This window comes from Macaca nemestrina, chromosome 13, assembly GCF_043159975.1.
Source record: "Macaca nemestrina isolate mMacNem1 chromosome 13, mMacNem.hap1, whole genome shotgun sequence".
Taxonomy (NCBI): domain Eukaryota; kingdom Metazoa; phylum Chordata; class Mammalia; order Primates; family Cercopithecidae; genus Macaca; species Macaca nemestrina.
In genome coordinates this window covers 30,574,897-30,591,028 of record NC_092137.1, presented here as the reverse complement: position 1 = coordinate 30,591,028, position 16,132 = coordinate 30,574,897, and the positions used below count along the sequence as shown (strand labels likewise).

The window sequence follows — 16,132 nt, the reverse complement described above, 5'->3', positions numbered from 1 at the left end:
AATGAATGAGCCACTTAAAATAATGTATGAGTAACCTACCAAATCCAGGAACACTTTTGAGACTGGCTTTGAGGCAAATTTTCTCCAATCTGAGGTAGCTATATCTCATCAGACAATTCCACAGGAACATCCAGTCCATTCTTGTCCGATGGTTCATTATAATGACACTTCTTTCTCCAGGAACAAATGCATCGCCAGTTATAATCACTTTTACACCAAACATGGTCTCCAATAATGCCTAAGAAAATAATACAGATATAGAGAAAAATATGATTTTCCATAGGTAAGTTTTATCATGCCCTATAAATAAATCTTAAGATTTCCAATATATAAAAGTTAGTATTTCCCATGATCCTTGCTTCTATAATAAAAAATTGGGTGGTGACGTTATCTAGAAGAATGAGAATATCAAGCACTATTTCTATTTTAAGTTTCTGTGATTTCCTAATTTAAAAAATGCTAATTATCCTTGAAATCAAGATACCTTATTAAGTAAAAAGAAAGTATAAAAGGTTATAGTATATCAAGATTCTACTGTGTAATATTTTAAGGATATATATATATGTAACATTATTACCTTTTTTCTAGAAAGAATAGTCAAAGAATTAGCACTGGGTACAGGGGAAAAAATATCCCAGAAAGTTAAACTGTTCACTTTATAGCCTCCTGTACTATGATGTTTTAAAAACAAAAACATAGATCTTACTTATTTTGACACTATATAAAGAATAAATTAACTATACATCTACTAAGATACTACAAGCCTTAATACCTGGAACACAGTAATGTTCAAATATTTGCTGAATTTGCTTAATTCACTTTTCTGATGGGCCAGGTATACAATACATATGAAATATTTAGAAAAACAATATATTACAGACTTACGAGTTCTTGAAAGTAAAATAACAGCTTATAATAAAACCTGATTATTGATTTCAAACTCCTATTTGAATTCTCAAATTATTTACATGTAACAAATTTACTAGTTAATATTTGACTTATTAATAGAGAAATTTATCTAAAGGCAAATATACAGTACAGAATCAAAAGTTCTCTTTGCGAATATCATGATAATCTTAAACAAGGTACAGCCAATAGACAAACTGTGGTGTACTCATATAATGGAAAAATTATACAACAATTAAAGTAGATGAACTACAAGTACCTATAGAAACATGAAAGATACACAGAAGCATAATTTTGAGAGACAGCAAAACAAACAAAAATATATACAATAAATGTCAATATACAAGACTTTCTAAAAGATTAAGATATTTTAAAGATGATTATATAGATGCTAAAATTATAAAGAACAAGAAGAAAATAACTATCTTAAAAGTCAGACGAACTTCTACCAAAAGGAGGGTGTTTTGATTGGAAGTCTAGGTAGCTTGCTGGAGAGCTGACAATGTTGTATTTCTTGACCTAGTTGATAGTTACCCTCAAAATTTTTCATTAAATTGTACATTTGTGTTTTAATAACTTTTTGGTATGTTTGCTATACTTCACAACAAAAAAGCATTTTTAAAAAAATGAAATATGAAACAGTAAGACTTTGAAACACATAATAGGATCAATAAAACACTGGTTCAAAATAATATTAGCTAAAGAATATACTAGAAAGTAAAAAGAAGTTAGAAAAGTTTTATGTCCAAATTGCTACAGAGTCAAGGTGTTAACATCTTGATACAAAATCATTTGGACTAAGTAGCTACAGATATCCCATAGGTCCTCATTAAGTTACTTTCCCACAGCTGAGGTTCACTTTCAGCATGGGTATTTAATCCAGTACCTATTATGTCCTAGAAGGACGGCCTCCAAGAGGTCAATAAAAATGTATTCCTCTTAAGCTGTATATAAAGATATGTCAATGTGTACACATACTTTGTTAAGTAAAATGCTTGCAGTTTTCTTTCTTTTTTTTTTTTTTTTTGAGACGGAGTCTTGCTCTGTAGCCCGGGCTGGAGTGCAGTGGCCGGATCTCAGCTCACTGCAAGCTCCGCCTCCCGGGTTTACGCCATTCTCCTGCCTCAGCCTCCGGAGTAGCTGGGACTACAGGCGCCCGCCACCTCGCCCGGCTAGTTTTTTGTATTTTTAGTAGAGACGGGGTTTCACGGTGTTAGCCAGGATGGTCTCGATCTCCCGACCTCGTGATCCACCCGTCTCGGCCTCCCAAAGTGCTGGGATTACAGGCTTGAGCCACCGCGCCCGGCCTGCAGTTTTCATCAAATTTTCAAAAGGGTCCATAACTGCTCAACTAATTATAACCCCTACTCTAAAAAGTCCCTTGAAAGTGAAATACCTACATGTAAGACCTCCTGGTAAAAAGGATCATGGCAGAGTCCTCCGGGCTTGGACCCACAGCAAAAAATGTCACTTTTTTTTTCTTTTGAGATGGAGTCTCGCTCTGTCACCCAGGCTGGAGTGTAGTGGCGTGATCTTGGCTCACTGCAACCTCCGCCTCCTGGGTCCAAGCGATTCTCCTGTCTCAGCCTCCCGAGTAGCTGAGATTACAGGCACCCGCCCACCACGCCCAGCTAATATTTTGTATTTTTAATAATGACGGGATTTCACCATGTTGGCCAGACTGGTCTTGAACTCCTGACCTCATGACTCGTCCACCTCAGCCTCCCAAAGTGCTGGCATTACAGGTGTGAGCCACCGCACCTGGCCAAGAGTTAAAAATCTTAAGCCTATAAATCCCAAACCTCATATATAACCCTATATATGCAATCTCTAACATATGATACCTATGGATTCCAAACAATCCTTTGCTTTTCATTATGAAAAATAACAAAATTTAAAAATCCAAGACTGGGATGGGTGTGGTGGCTCACACATGTAATCCCAGCACTTTGGGAGGCTCAGGCAGGAAGATCGCTTGAGGCCAAGAGTTCAAAACTAGCCTAGGCAACATAGCAGGACTCCAGCTCTACAAAAACATTTTAAAAGCTAGGCATTGTGGCACATGCCCAGAGCCTTAGCTACTCAGGAGGCAGAGGCAGAAGGATTGCTCAAGTCCAGGAATTTCAGGTTACAGTGAGATCGGACGGCACCACTGCATTCCAGCTGGGCAAGAGAATGTTGTCTCAAAAAAAAAAAAAAAAAAAAAAAAAAAAAAAAAAAAAAAAATCACCTCCACCACCACCACCAAGATCGGGTGTCCAGGAACATCTCATATAACATGACATTCTCTCCTTTGACATCCAGCATTCTATCAGAATATGCCTGAAGGTTATAAATAACCTTCTGGGCAGCCAAGATCTCAAGTCCACATTAATCAGTTGTAATACCAGATGAGACATATCCAGTCAACCTATTTACAGCTCCTGCAAAGGCAGAAAAACAAATATACTACACAGAAATAAAGTTGTAATATCTATAAAGAACTCCAGAATTCAAATAATCCAGACTAAAAGACTGGGAAAAAAGACACTATTCTCATATTTATTTTATTTCTAGTATACGAGAGAGATAATAGTGTCAACAGTAATAAATCTTACAAAATTTTATAATGCATTGTTTCTTATATTGAAGAGTAACAATTCTGATAATTTTTACCTAATTGGTCAAAGATTTCTCTGTGTATTATTTAATAGAAATATGGAAGCATTTTCCAAGGATCTTTTATATACCACTACTTACTATGTCCAAGTGTTCCATCGTGTATAAAAACACAAAGATGAGAGTGGTTCCTCTCAAGATGACAGAGAAAGTTTTGCCATCATGCCTGCTGCTCTCACTCTCATTTATCATTCTGATGGATCTTTATTTAGTCTGAGGTAATAACAACTCATCTCCACATCTGCTTTTGCTTTTCAGGTTCAGCTTAGGTCTGGTTACCCAAATCTCTAGCTACTTGAGGCTTTGCAATCCCAACTCATTCTTCAAGACACTGAGCACCCACTTTGTTAAGAGCAACAGTACAGACAAAAATCACGTTCAGCAATCTATGTTTATTGAACATCTGTTTTATGCTAGGATTGGAATGGTATCAAAAGATCGGAAGGCTGTGGAAGAAACCTGTGCCCTAGGTAGACAGTTAGAAAATGACCTCTAAATTCTTAAGGCATGATTTATGGTGAAAGGACAGAACTCCAAGTAATTTTCATAATCCCAGGTAGTAATCAGACTGTTTGGTCAGAGTTAAGATTTTGAGAAGCAAAAACTGCTCTGAGCACATGCTGAGTTTGACCCTTACAGTATTGATTATGTTGAACAGAACTGTCCAAAAATGAAAGGAACAAAGACATGCACTCCAAATTATAGAAACATTCAAACAAAGACTGAATGGTCACCCTGCAGATTGTTCTTGAAGGGATTCTTGCCCACAGAGTTAGGTTAGACAAAGTGACCTCTAAGTCTCATCTAATTCTAAGATTCTAAAACACTTCACTGCTATGCCTCTTTTAGCACAGAAAATGTGCTCCTTAAAAATAGTAAGACAAGAAAAATCTTGCCAACGAAATCATTTTAATCCACAAGAGAAACTTAACGAAAGAGAAGATCATTTTGTGACTATTTTTGTGAAGCAATAATTAGTTTAAGTGCATTTATCCTAATTTATTTTTGGTGGAAAATTATTTTTAACTGTTTGGGATTGCTTAAAATAAAGTACATCAATAAGGGATAAGAATAAGTTTCAGATTAAATTCACTTTGAATTTAAAAATAATATATTTTATTATTGCTTAAAAACTCCTTTAGCTCTCTGTACAAGTATGAGATAAAAGGCGATTAAAGACACCCTTGAGAGTTCCTCTCCATTTCTTTCAACAGAGACATTCATTATCTCAAAACTAGGATATCAATTTTTCTGTAACCTAGCTATAAGGAATTCAACGTCTATACATTTCTTAACTAAAAAAACGTTCTCTGCCTGATATGCTGTAACTAGTAAACTAAACAGCTGAGTGACAGCAGTTTTCCAAATGTATACTAATTTTTTACTAGTACTGTGGTAGTTAAATCTTACCTATGTGTTAAACTGTCCAAACAGCTAATAAGACAAAAGTTAGGAATAGGTGAAATTATCTTTGAAAATCTCCTAGGATGGTGCATCTCAAAAGATTACACTATCAGTAAGTCCAGCTCGGCCAATCTTCTCCCAAAATTGTACTATATTGCTATTACCCTACCTGACCATCAGACAAAGTGATTGGTTTGTATGTTGTTTAAAAATATCTATCTTTAAACATAAGAATCATACTCAGTAGAGAACCACTCATACTTCCCATTTCATCTCATATGAAGCAGAAACAATTCATTCTCTTCTCTGCCCACTATTCCCTTACCTATCTTAGTGCATGTAATTGAAACTGTACAAATACTGTGGGTGTATAATGTAATTCTGCAGTAATAGTAATGCTACTAATATTAATAACAGTAGAAACAGCTACTGCAGAATTTTTTTAGTAACTTGTCCTATGAATACCAGCATTTCTTCCAGAGTAAGAGTTTTAACTGTGTACATGGCTGCCCAGAAAAAAAAAGACATTTCCCAGATTCTACTACAGTTTTTAGCTGCTCTTACCAGTAGAGTAAGCAAAAGTGATACGTGCAACTTGCTATGTACTAGACACGTGAGTCACTGATATAGAAAGAAAGCATTTGCTCTAGACTTCCTCCAGAGTGGGGCAAAGAAGTGGCAGTGACCCAGTCTTGACCAAATACAAGAGGACATTATACCAGGCTGGAGGCCAAGCTAGATGGATTAACAGGATAGAAGACATCTGAACCCTTGATGACATCAGGACCCTTTGATGACCTCAGAGACCGTAGGTACCTTGCCAGCCTGGCCCTGTAAGTCAGTACAGTTCTACCGTATTTGAGCCACTATATTTTGAATTTTCTTTAAAACACCAGTTTAGCCTAAAATATAAAAGCAAAACTAAAACTAAAACTAAAATTAATATAATACCAAATATTTACTGTGTATCTACCAAATGGCAAGCATTATACTAAAAAGGCTATATATTTATTATCTCGTTTAATCATTACGATGACTTTCTGATATAGGTAGGTAGTATTAAGATCCCTTTTTATAGAGATGAAGAAACAAAAGCTTACAGAGAGGCTAAGGAGCTTAGCCAAGTTCAAATGACTAGAAAGTGGGAAGGCCAATAGTGAAACCAAATACCTGTCTGCAATGTCTGTGAAAATGCTCGCTCTCCAAAAATTAGTGACTGGACACTGTAAAAGCATTACAATTATATTAATGTTTACCAATTCTCAGAACTCTCAAGGTTTTGGCAGAAAGATTCAACAAAAATGTGTGGTTCATAATTAAAAGATTATATACTACAGAAAACAGATGACATTTAGAAAATGAAGTATAGTAACAATACATGACTATTACAAAAAATCATTTAACCTCTGAATGTTTGCTTTACAATCAGATATACAATTCTGAATCTAGAATAAATCTCAAAGATCATTTACTCCAATTTATTTTACAGATGATGAAACAAACACTAAAAATAGTTATATAAATGACACGAAAACAGTCAAATGTTTCAATAGGAAATGTCTCTGATTTTACGATGACAGTAACATTACTTAGCATACAGTTTGTAGATGACGTTTTAGAAGTATCTACTTGTGATGATTAATATTATGTAAACTGAACAGTATTCTTATTTTACTTAATATATGTATATAGAGAAATACTCACTTTGTAAATAGAGAGTGATAGTGGTTAAGCAACAACATAAAATGAGTATTTTATGGTAAATGGTATGTTTAGGGTTGCAATGAAACACTGGGCTTCATATCATTAAAGCTAATTTTAAAATGTAACTCTAAAAATTAATGGTCTGGGAAAGTCAACTTCTGTCCTCTAAAAGAAAAAGATTTTTAGTCAAATGAAAGCCAGAAAAGAAATTAGTCAAGCTCTGTAAATTGACAATTAGGATAAGACATTTTAGGTAGAGGACTATTATCTTCACAAGGACAGAGATCATATCTGTCCTGTTCATCACTGCATCCTAGCAAAATGCTAGGTACACAGTAGACAATAACAAGTTGCTGGATGAACATTAAGAGATCCTGCCAACTATTCTTGCAATCCAATCACAAAACAAAGCATACTTATATTAAAAAAAGCAAGAAGAAATTTTGCCTAAAAGACCAGCCCTAACAGAGTAAAAGGTACTAGACATCATCCAGCTGACTTACAGGAAAATATGGCTATAATTAATAAATAGACGAGAAATCTCAAGAAAGTAACAGAACCAATAAAGAACCCAAAATAAATTCCAGAACTTACAGTATTTTAAATAAAAATTCACTAGATGAACAAACAGCAGATTAAAGATAATAGAAGAAAGGGTCATTCAGCTTGAAAACAGATAAATAGAAATCATTCAATATGAAAAATACAGGGGAAAAAATACAAGGGAAGAAAAGGAAGAGAGCCTTTGTGACATATGTGACAAGATAATCAATCTAACATACATGTAATTGTAGTTCCCAAAATGAGAAGAGAGAGAATAAGGCAGAAAAAAATGTGAAAAAAATAATGGTCTAAAATTTCCCAGTTAAAAAAAAAAAAAAACAAAAACCAACCAACCTATAGATCTAAGAAGCCCAATGGAACACAGCAAAACACATTCAGCCCTCTACATCCTTGGGGTCTGCATTTGTGAATTCAACCAATCATGGGTCAAATATATTCATGGGAAAAAAGGATGGTTGAACCTATACTGAGAATGCACAGACTTTTTTTTTCTTGTCATTATTCCCTAAGCAATACAATTCCCTAACAATAACAACTACTTACATAACATTTATGTTGTATTCGGTATTACAAGCAATCTAGAGAATATTTAAAGCATACAGAAGGATGTGCATAGGATATGTGCAAATATTGTAGAGACTTGAACATCCATGGATTTAGGTATCTATCAGGGGTAGGGGGCACTCTAGTACAAGCAGACAGTCTCCTCTGGTGTGTAACTTACCACAGGTAGGGTGAGCCATGTTGCCACAAGGCGGTTGTTGATCCAGCGATACCAAGACGGGTTTACAAACATCAAAGGTAAAAAGGGACCCAGCATGAAAATGCTTCCAAAAAAGCTTCCCCAAAACAGAGTCAGTATAAAGTAAATCCCTTTCCATGACGCCATGATTCTGAAAGATATTTAAAAAAAAAAAGGATATATTTTGTTACTATACATTTAACAGCTTGAATTCAATTTCAGGATGATGGAGCATAAAATGATCACTAATTTTAGGGCTACAGAAAGGCTCTAATAAACAATATAAGTGCCTGAATTTCAAAGAGGTGACCCTCCTATTGAAACTAGGCCTCATAAAACTTAGAAACTAGGCCTCATATAGAAAAAAAATTAACACCAGGTGGCTCTGGATAGGGTCCCACCCTGCCTCGATAAGGACCCACCCTGATAGGGTCCCACCCTGCCAATTCCGGGAAACAACCTCATGGGGTCCCACCCTGCCGCGAAGTTCCCGGAATCAACAACTCCAGGAAAAAACCTCATAAGGTCCTGCTCTAACCAATTAGCATAAGACACCTTGCTCAGGCCATAGCTAGACCCAATCATTTTGCGCCTTAAGCTTTGTTTGAATTTCGCGCCATAAGCTGTGTTTGAACTTGTGTTTGCCTATATAAACAGCCTGTAACAAGCAGTCGGGGTCCCAGGGCCAACTTAGAGCTTGGGACCCTAGCGCGCTAGTAATAAATAACTCTCTGCTGTGAATCTCGTGTTGGTGATCCTTCGCGGCGACCCCTGCCCAGGAGGGAATCGACAGTTCGGTTCCAACATTTGGTGCGTTGGCCGGGAAGTGGGGTCGTCCGAGGACCCCCGACCCATCCGGCGGAGACCCATCTGGCCCGGGCCACGGACTGCTGACTGAACGGACCCACCAGGTACTTTCGTTTTGTTCTGTCTGTCTTGCCGGCTAACTCTGAACTCTGGGGAGTACTCCTTCTGAATTAAGTGGGGAAGGGGGACAGACGTGTCCAGCACCTTCCCACTTACGCCCCGGGGGACGCCCTGGCGGTAGTCTGGGAGAAGGCTGACGACTCAGTCAGCCTCCTCAAATCTGTAGGCAGGCCGCCCCTGCCGTCTGAATATTTTGTGATCTTGTGGCGCCACTCTCTGGCTGCGCGGCTTCTCCTTACTTGTCTGGTCTTTGTTTTTGTTACTTTCGTTTTGTCCTTGTTATACGTGGACGAAATGGGACAGACGTTGACGACTCCTTTGTCTCTAACCCTGACTCACTTCCCTGACGTCTGGGCTCGAGCCCACCACCTCTCTGTAGAAGTCCGTAAGGGACGATGGAAAACATTCTGCTCGTCCGAATGGCCAACCCTCCATGGGGAGTGGCCCCGAGACGGAACATTTAACCTCTCAATTATCTTGCAGGTTAAAGCAAAAGTGATGGATCCTGGGCCACTCGGACACCAGGACCAGGTGGCCTACATAATTATTTGGGAGGATCTGGTCCGAAATCCTCCCTCTTGGGTGAAACCCTTCCTCCATTCCCCTTCCCCATCCCAATCTACCCTCCTTGCCTTAGAAGCCCCAAAGAATCGGAATCTGGACCCGCCTAAGCCAGTCCTCCCAGATGAACCCCAGAGGGATCTCCTCCTTCTTGACCCCCTGCCTCCTCCACCCCAGAACCCCCTTCTGGGACCTGCACCTTACGCTTCACCCTTGCCCCCTGTCTTGTCCCCAGCTCTTTCCTCTACCGCCTCGGCCCCTACCCTTTCTCCAACTTCTCCCTCGGCCCCTCCCTCCACTCTGTCTCCTTCTCCAGCCCCGCCCAAACTCACCCCTCGGACGCCACTGCCAACACCTCCACGTCTCCGCTTGCGGCGGACTGAGGACCCAGATGGCCCTTCCACTTGGCAATCCTCCCTTTTTCCCCTCCGTACTGTCAATCGCACGGTCCAGTACTGGCCCTTTTCTGACTCTGACCTCTACAACTGGAAAACCCATAACCCTTCCTTTTCCCAAGACCCCCAGGCCCTAACCTCGTTGATAGAATCCATTCTCCTCACTCACCAGCCCACTTGGGATGATTGCCAGCAACTCTTGCAGGTCCTCCTAACCACTGAAGAAAAGCAGCGAGTCCTCCTAGAGGCCCGGAAAAATGTGCCAGGACCAGGAGGCCTCCCAACCCAACTTCCCAATGAAATAGACAAGGGATTTCCCCTCACCCGCCCAGACTGGGACTATGAAACGGCACCAGGTAGGGAGAGTCTCCGAATCTATCGCCAGGCTCTGTTGGCGGGTCTCAAAGGGGCAGGAAAGCGCCCCACAAATTTGGCCAAGGTAAGGACCATAACTCAGGAAAGGGACGAAAGCCCGGCAGCCTTCATGGAAAGGCTTCTGGAAGGGTTCCGAATGTATACCCCATTAGACCCAGAGGCCCTAGAACATAAGGCTACCGTAGCTATGGCATTCATAGACCAAGCTGCATTAGATATAAAAGGAAAACTCCAAAGGCTAGATGGAATCCAAACCTATGGATTATAGGAATTGGTTAGGGAGGCAGAAAAAGTGTATAATAAGAGAGAAACCCCTGAGGAAAAGGAAGCCAGGTTAGCGAAGGAACAGATAGAGCGAGAGGATCGTAGGGACCGAGTGAGGGATAAGCATTTAACAAAAATCCTGGCGGCAGTTGTGAGAGAGAAAGGACCAGGGAGAGAGGGAGAGAAGCGGAGGCGGCCAAAAGTGGAAAAAGACCAGTGTGCCTACTGCAAAGAACGGGGACATTGGATTAAAGATTGCCCCAAGCGTCCTAAAGACCAAAAGAAACCTGCCGCTGTCCTCACCCTAGGTGAAGATAGCGAATAGGGGTGTCAAGGCTCTGGAGCCCCCCCCGAGCCCCGGCTAACTCTCTCTGTAGGGGGGCATCCCACCACCTTCTTGGTGGACATAGGGGCCCAACATTCAGTTTTGACAAAGGCAGACGGGCCCCTGTCTTCCCGCACATCCTGGGTCCGGGGGCAACAGGGGGAAAATTGCACAAGTGGACTAACCACCGGACAGTTAATCTTGGACAAGGAATGGTGACACATTCCTTCTTGGTGGTACCTGAATGCCCCTACCCCCTCCTAGGGCGAGATCTTCTGACCAAGCTCGGAGCCCAAATCCACTTCTCCGAGACTGGGGCCCAAGTATTAGATCGGGACGGTCAGCCCATCCAAATTTTAACTGCGTCTCTGCAAGATGAGCATCGGCTTTTCGACGCTCCGGTCATCACTAGCCTCCCCGATGTTTGGTTGCAAGACTTTCCCCAAGCTTGGGCGGAAACGGGAGGACTCGGACTAGCTAAGTATCAAGCCCCAATCATAATTGATTTAAAGCCCACGGCGGTGCCCGTGTCTATCAAGCAATATCCCATGAGCCGAGAGGCTCATATAGGAATTCGGCAGCACATTAACAAATTTCTAGAACTCGGAGTGTTGCGACCTTGTCGCTCGCCCTGGAACACTCCTCTTCTGCCAGTAAAAAAGCCTGGTACTCAGGATTACAGGCCTGTCCAAGACTTGAGAGAAATTAACAAAAGAACCATGGACATCCATCCCACGGTCCCCAATCCTTACAACTTACTCAGCACCTTAAAACCAGGCTATAACTGGTATACAGTATTAGATTTAAAAGATGCTTTCTTCTGTTTACCTCTGGCCCCCCAAAGCCAAGAACTCTTTGCCTTTGAGTGGAAGGATCCTGAGAAAGGAATTTCGGGCCAACTGACCTGGACCCGGCTTCCCCAAGGATTCAAGAACTCTCCCACTCTCTTCGATGAGGCTCTTCATCGAGACCTGACCGACTTCCGGACCCAAAATCCAGAAGTGACTCTACTCCAGTATGTGGATGACCTCCTCCTGGCTGCTCCTACAAAAGAAATCTGTATACAAGGTACCAGGCATCTACTCCAGGCACTGGGTGAAAAAGGATACCGGGCATCCGCCAAGAAGGCACAGCTCTGTCAGACCAAGGTAACATATCTGGGGTATATCCTGAGTGAAGGGAAAAGGTGGCTCACCCCTGGGCGCATAGAGACAGTGGCTCGCCTTCCACCACCACGAAATCCCAGGGAGGTACGTGAATTCTTAGCAACTGCTGGGTTCTGTCGCTTGTGGATACCCGGTTTTGCTGAACTGGCCGCCCCCCTTTATGTACTCACCAAGGAAAGCACCCCTTTCACCTGGCAGACAGAGCATCAATTGGCTTTTGAGGCACTAAAACAAGCACTCTTGTCTACCCCGGCCCTTGGGTTACCGGACACCTCAAAGCCCTTTACCCTCTTCCTGGATGAGAGGCAAGGGATTGCCAAAGGGGTCTTGACCCAAAAATTAGGGCCTTGGAAGAGACCGGTAGCATACCTGTCTAAAAAGCTGGACCCTGTGACGGCCAGCTGGCCCCCGTGTCTTCGTATCATGGCAGCCACCGCTATGCTGGTCAAGGACTCTGCTAAGTTAACCCTTGGGCAGCCACTGACTGTTATTACCCCACATGCTCTAGAGGCCATAGTGCGGCAGCCCCCGGACCGGTGGATAACCAACGCACGCCTAACCCACTACCAGGCCCTCCTACTGGACACGGACCGCGTCCAGTTTGGCCCTCCGGTCACCCTAAACCCTGCTACGCTGCTGCCGGTACCAGAAGACCAACCAAGCCCACACGATTGTCAGCAAGTACTGGCTGAGACCCATGGAACACGGGAAGACCTTAAAGACCAAGAACTCCCAGACGCGGATCACACCTGGTACACAGACGGCAGCAGTTACCTTGACTCAGGTACCCGGAGGGCGGGAGCGGCGGTAGTAGATGGCCACAACACCATTTGGGCACAATCACTACCTCCTGGCACGTCTGCACAGAAGGCTGAGTTAATAGCACTAACCAAGGCCCTAGAGCTGTCCAAGGGAAAGAAAGCTAACATTTATACTGATAGCTGGTATGCCTTTGCAACGGCTCACACTCATGGAAGTATCTATGAAAGAAGAGGTCTCCTAACCTCAGAAGGAAAGGAAATCAAGAACAAAGTTGAAATAATTGCCTTATTAAAAGCCCTTTTTCTTCCTCAAGAAGTGGCTATAATTCACTGCCCCGGGCATCAGAAAGGACAGGATCCAGTCGCAGTAGGAAACAGACAGGCTGACCAAGTAGCCAGGCAAGCCGCCATGGCGGAAGTACTGACCCTAGCCACAGAACCTGACGAAACCAGCCACATAACTATTGAACATACTTATACCCCAGAAGACCAGGAAGAAGCAAAGGCCATAGGGGCTATAGAAAACAAAGACACTAAAAACTGGGGAAAAGGAGGAAAAATAGTCCTTCCCCAAAAGGAGGCCCTGGCAATGATCCAGCAGATGCATGCCTGGACACACTTGAGTAATCGAAAGCTAAAATTACTGATTGAAAAAACTGACTTTCTAATCCCAAAGGCAAGTACCCTCGTAGAACAAGTGACATCTGCCTGTAAGGTCTGTCAGCAGGTAAACGCTGGGGCTACCCGAGTGCCAGAAGGGAAACGAACTCGTGGTAACCACCCAGGAGTCTATTGGGAAATAGACTTCACTGAAGTAAAACCTCACTATGCTGGATATAAGTACTTACTGGTGTTTATAGATACCTTTTCAGGATGGGTAGAAGCCTACCCCACCCGGCAAGAAACGGCACACATAGTAGCCAAGAAAATTTTGGAAGAAATCTTTCCTAGATTCGGACTTCCCAAGGTAATTAGGTCAGATAACGGGCCAGCCTTCGTTTCTCAGGTAAGTCAGGGGCTCGCCAGGATATTGGGGATTAATTGGAAATTACATTGTGCCTATAGACCCCAGAGCTCAGGACAGGTAGAAAGAATGAATAGAACAATAAAAGAGACCCTTACTAAATTGACCTTAGAGACTGGTTTAAAAGATTGGAGACGCCTCCTATCCTTAGCTCTGTTAAGGGCCCGAAATACGCCTAACCGTTTTGGGCTCACTCCATATGAAATCCTCTACGGAGGACCTCCCCCTTTGTCAACCTTGCTTAATTCCTTCTCCCCCTCCGATCCTAAGACTGACCTACAGGCCCGGCTAAAAGGACTCCAAGCAGTACAGGCCCAATTCTGGGCCCCCTTGGCAGAACTGTACCAACCAGGACATCCACAGACCAGTCACCCCTTCCAGGTAGGAGACTCTGTCTACGTTAGACGGCATCGCACTCAAGGACTAGAGCCTCGGTGGAAAGGACCCTACATTGTTCTCCTGACCACGCCCACAGCCATAAAGGTTGACGGAATCTCCACTTGGATCCACGCATCCCACGCCAAGGCTGCTCCAGAGACGCCCGGACCAACTCCACCTAAGACATGGAGACTCCGACGCTCCGAGGACCCGCTCAAGATAAGACTCTCTCGTATCTAGCCCCTTGCTTATTACTAGCCCTCCTTCCCTGCGTCGCTGACAGTAATAACCCCCACCGGCCATATAACCTGACCTGGCAGGTAATTGATTTTAGTACTCATGAGGTCTTAGATAAAACCTCAAAAATTGCTCCTATGGGGACTTGGTTCCCTGACCTCTATTTCAACCTAGACAAAATAGCAAAGATAGATGACATGGAAGGGGGAGAATGGAGAAAACAGGCTAGAAGGGTGTCCGTAAGCCGGAACGGGTTCTATGCCTGTCCCGGATTCAGGACAGGAGAAATGAGAAAAACTTGTGGAGAAATAGATGCCCTGTTTTGCGCTAGTTGGTCCTGTATAACTACTAATGATGAAGAATGGAAATGGGCCACGAAACCCTGGTACATAACCATGTCCTTTGTCCAGCGCTGCACCAGAACCCGATATTCAAAAACTTGCAATCTGGTCCGCATCAAGTTTCAAGATGCAGCAAAATCTGATAACCGTTGGATATCCGGACTAATATGGGGCCTATATTTATACCAAAAGCCACTGTATGGAATCCCTATCCAAATCAAATTAATAGTCAACCCTATCACAGCCCCTGTCGCAGTAGGACCAAACCAAGTTTTATCAGAAACAAGGAAGCCCCTGGTTCCTGCACCAAGAGAGCCCCAACCAAGAGCTCCTAAAAGCACTTCCCCGCCTCTAATCTCCACCTCCTCTAAATACACACCCTCAGCCCAAAACGTCACCCGCGGGCCCCTTGACCTGGGAATAGGTGACAGGCTCCTAAATCTCATAAAGGGCTCCTATTTCACTTTAAACCAGACAAAGCCAGAATTTACCTCCTCTTGCTGGCTATGTCTGGCAACAGGCCCCCCTTACTATGAAGGCATTGCCTCCACTAATAATTTCACTAACTCCGCCAATCCTACTGGATGCGCATGGGAACAACAAAGAAAACTAACCCTGGCTGAAGTTTCTGGGTCGGGAACCTGCATAGGCCAAGTGCCCCCTAGTCATCAGCATCTTTGTAATGTAACCTTGATAGTACCCAGCTCCAATCACTATTTGGTCCCCTCCGAGACGGACTGGTGGGCTTGCAACACTGGGCTCACCCCCTGTGTATCCACAGCCGTTTTTAGCAGTGGCACCCACTATTGCGTGTTGGTACAAGTTGTTCCCCGAGTATACTATCACTCTGGAGACTCCTTTGATCTCCGGTATGAGCAAAAAACTCATACTAGACCAAAGAGAGAACCTATCTCCCTCACCCTCGCCGTAATGTTAGGAATTGGGGTAGCGGCTGGAGTTGGGACCGGGACAGCAGCCCTAGTGCATGGTAACCATCATCTGCAACAACTTAGAGTAGCCATAGATGAAGACCTTAGAGCCATAGAACAATCCATCACAAAACTTGAAGAGTCCTTGACTTCTCTGTCTGAAGTTGTATTACAAAACCGACGAGGACTAGAAATTGTCTTTCTGAAAGAGGGCGGGCTCTGTGCAGCCCTGAAAGAGCAATGTTGTTTTTATGCAGATCATTCAGGAGTAGTTAAAGATTCTATGGCAAAACTAAGAGAAAGATTAGACAAGAGAAAAAAAGAGAGAGAATCTCAGCAGAATTGGTTTGAAAATTGGTACAACCAATCCCCTTGGCTTAGCACTCTAATCTCCACCATCTTAGGACCCCTCATCCTGCTCATGCTCATCCTGACTTTCGGGCCATGCATACTCAACCGCTTACTCACCCT

At 42.8% G+C, this 16,132-nt stretch overlaps 1 protein-coding gene across 13 annotated transcripts in view; it reads right to left on the bottom strand.

The window, feature by feature from the left end:
- Positions 1-16,132, bottom strand: part of LOC105479704 (lysocardiolipin acyltransferase 1) — a 232,971-nt gene that overhangs the window by 118,039 nt on the left and 98,800 nt on the right. For all 13 annotated transcript variants that reach the window (XM_071076457.1, XM_011737857.3, XM_011737855.3 and 10 more), the window contains 2 exons: positions 7,961-8,129; positions 40-238 (listed from right to left, as the gene is read on the bottom strand). In XM_071076457.1, the coding sequence (XP_070932558.1) occupies positions 40-238; positions 7,961-8,125 (364 nt within the window). In that variant the 5' untranslated portion in view covers positions 8,126-8,129. The remainder of the gene's footprint in view (positions 1-39; positions 239-7,960; positions 8,130-16,132) is intronic.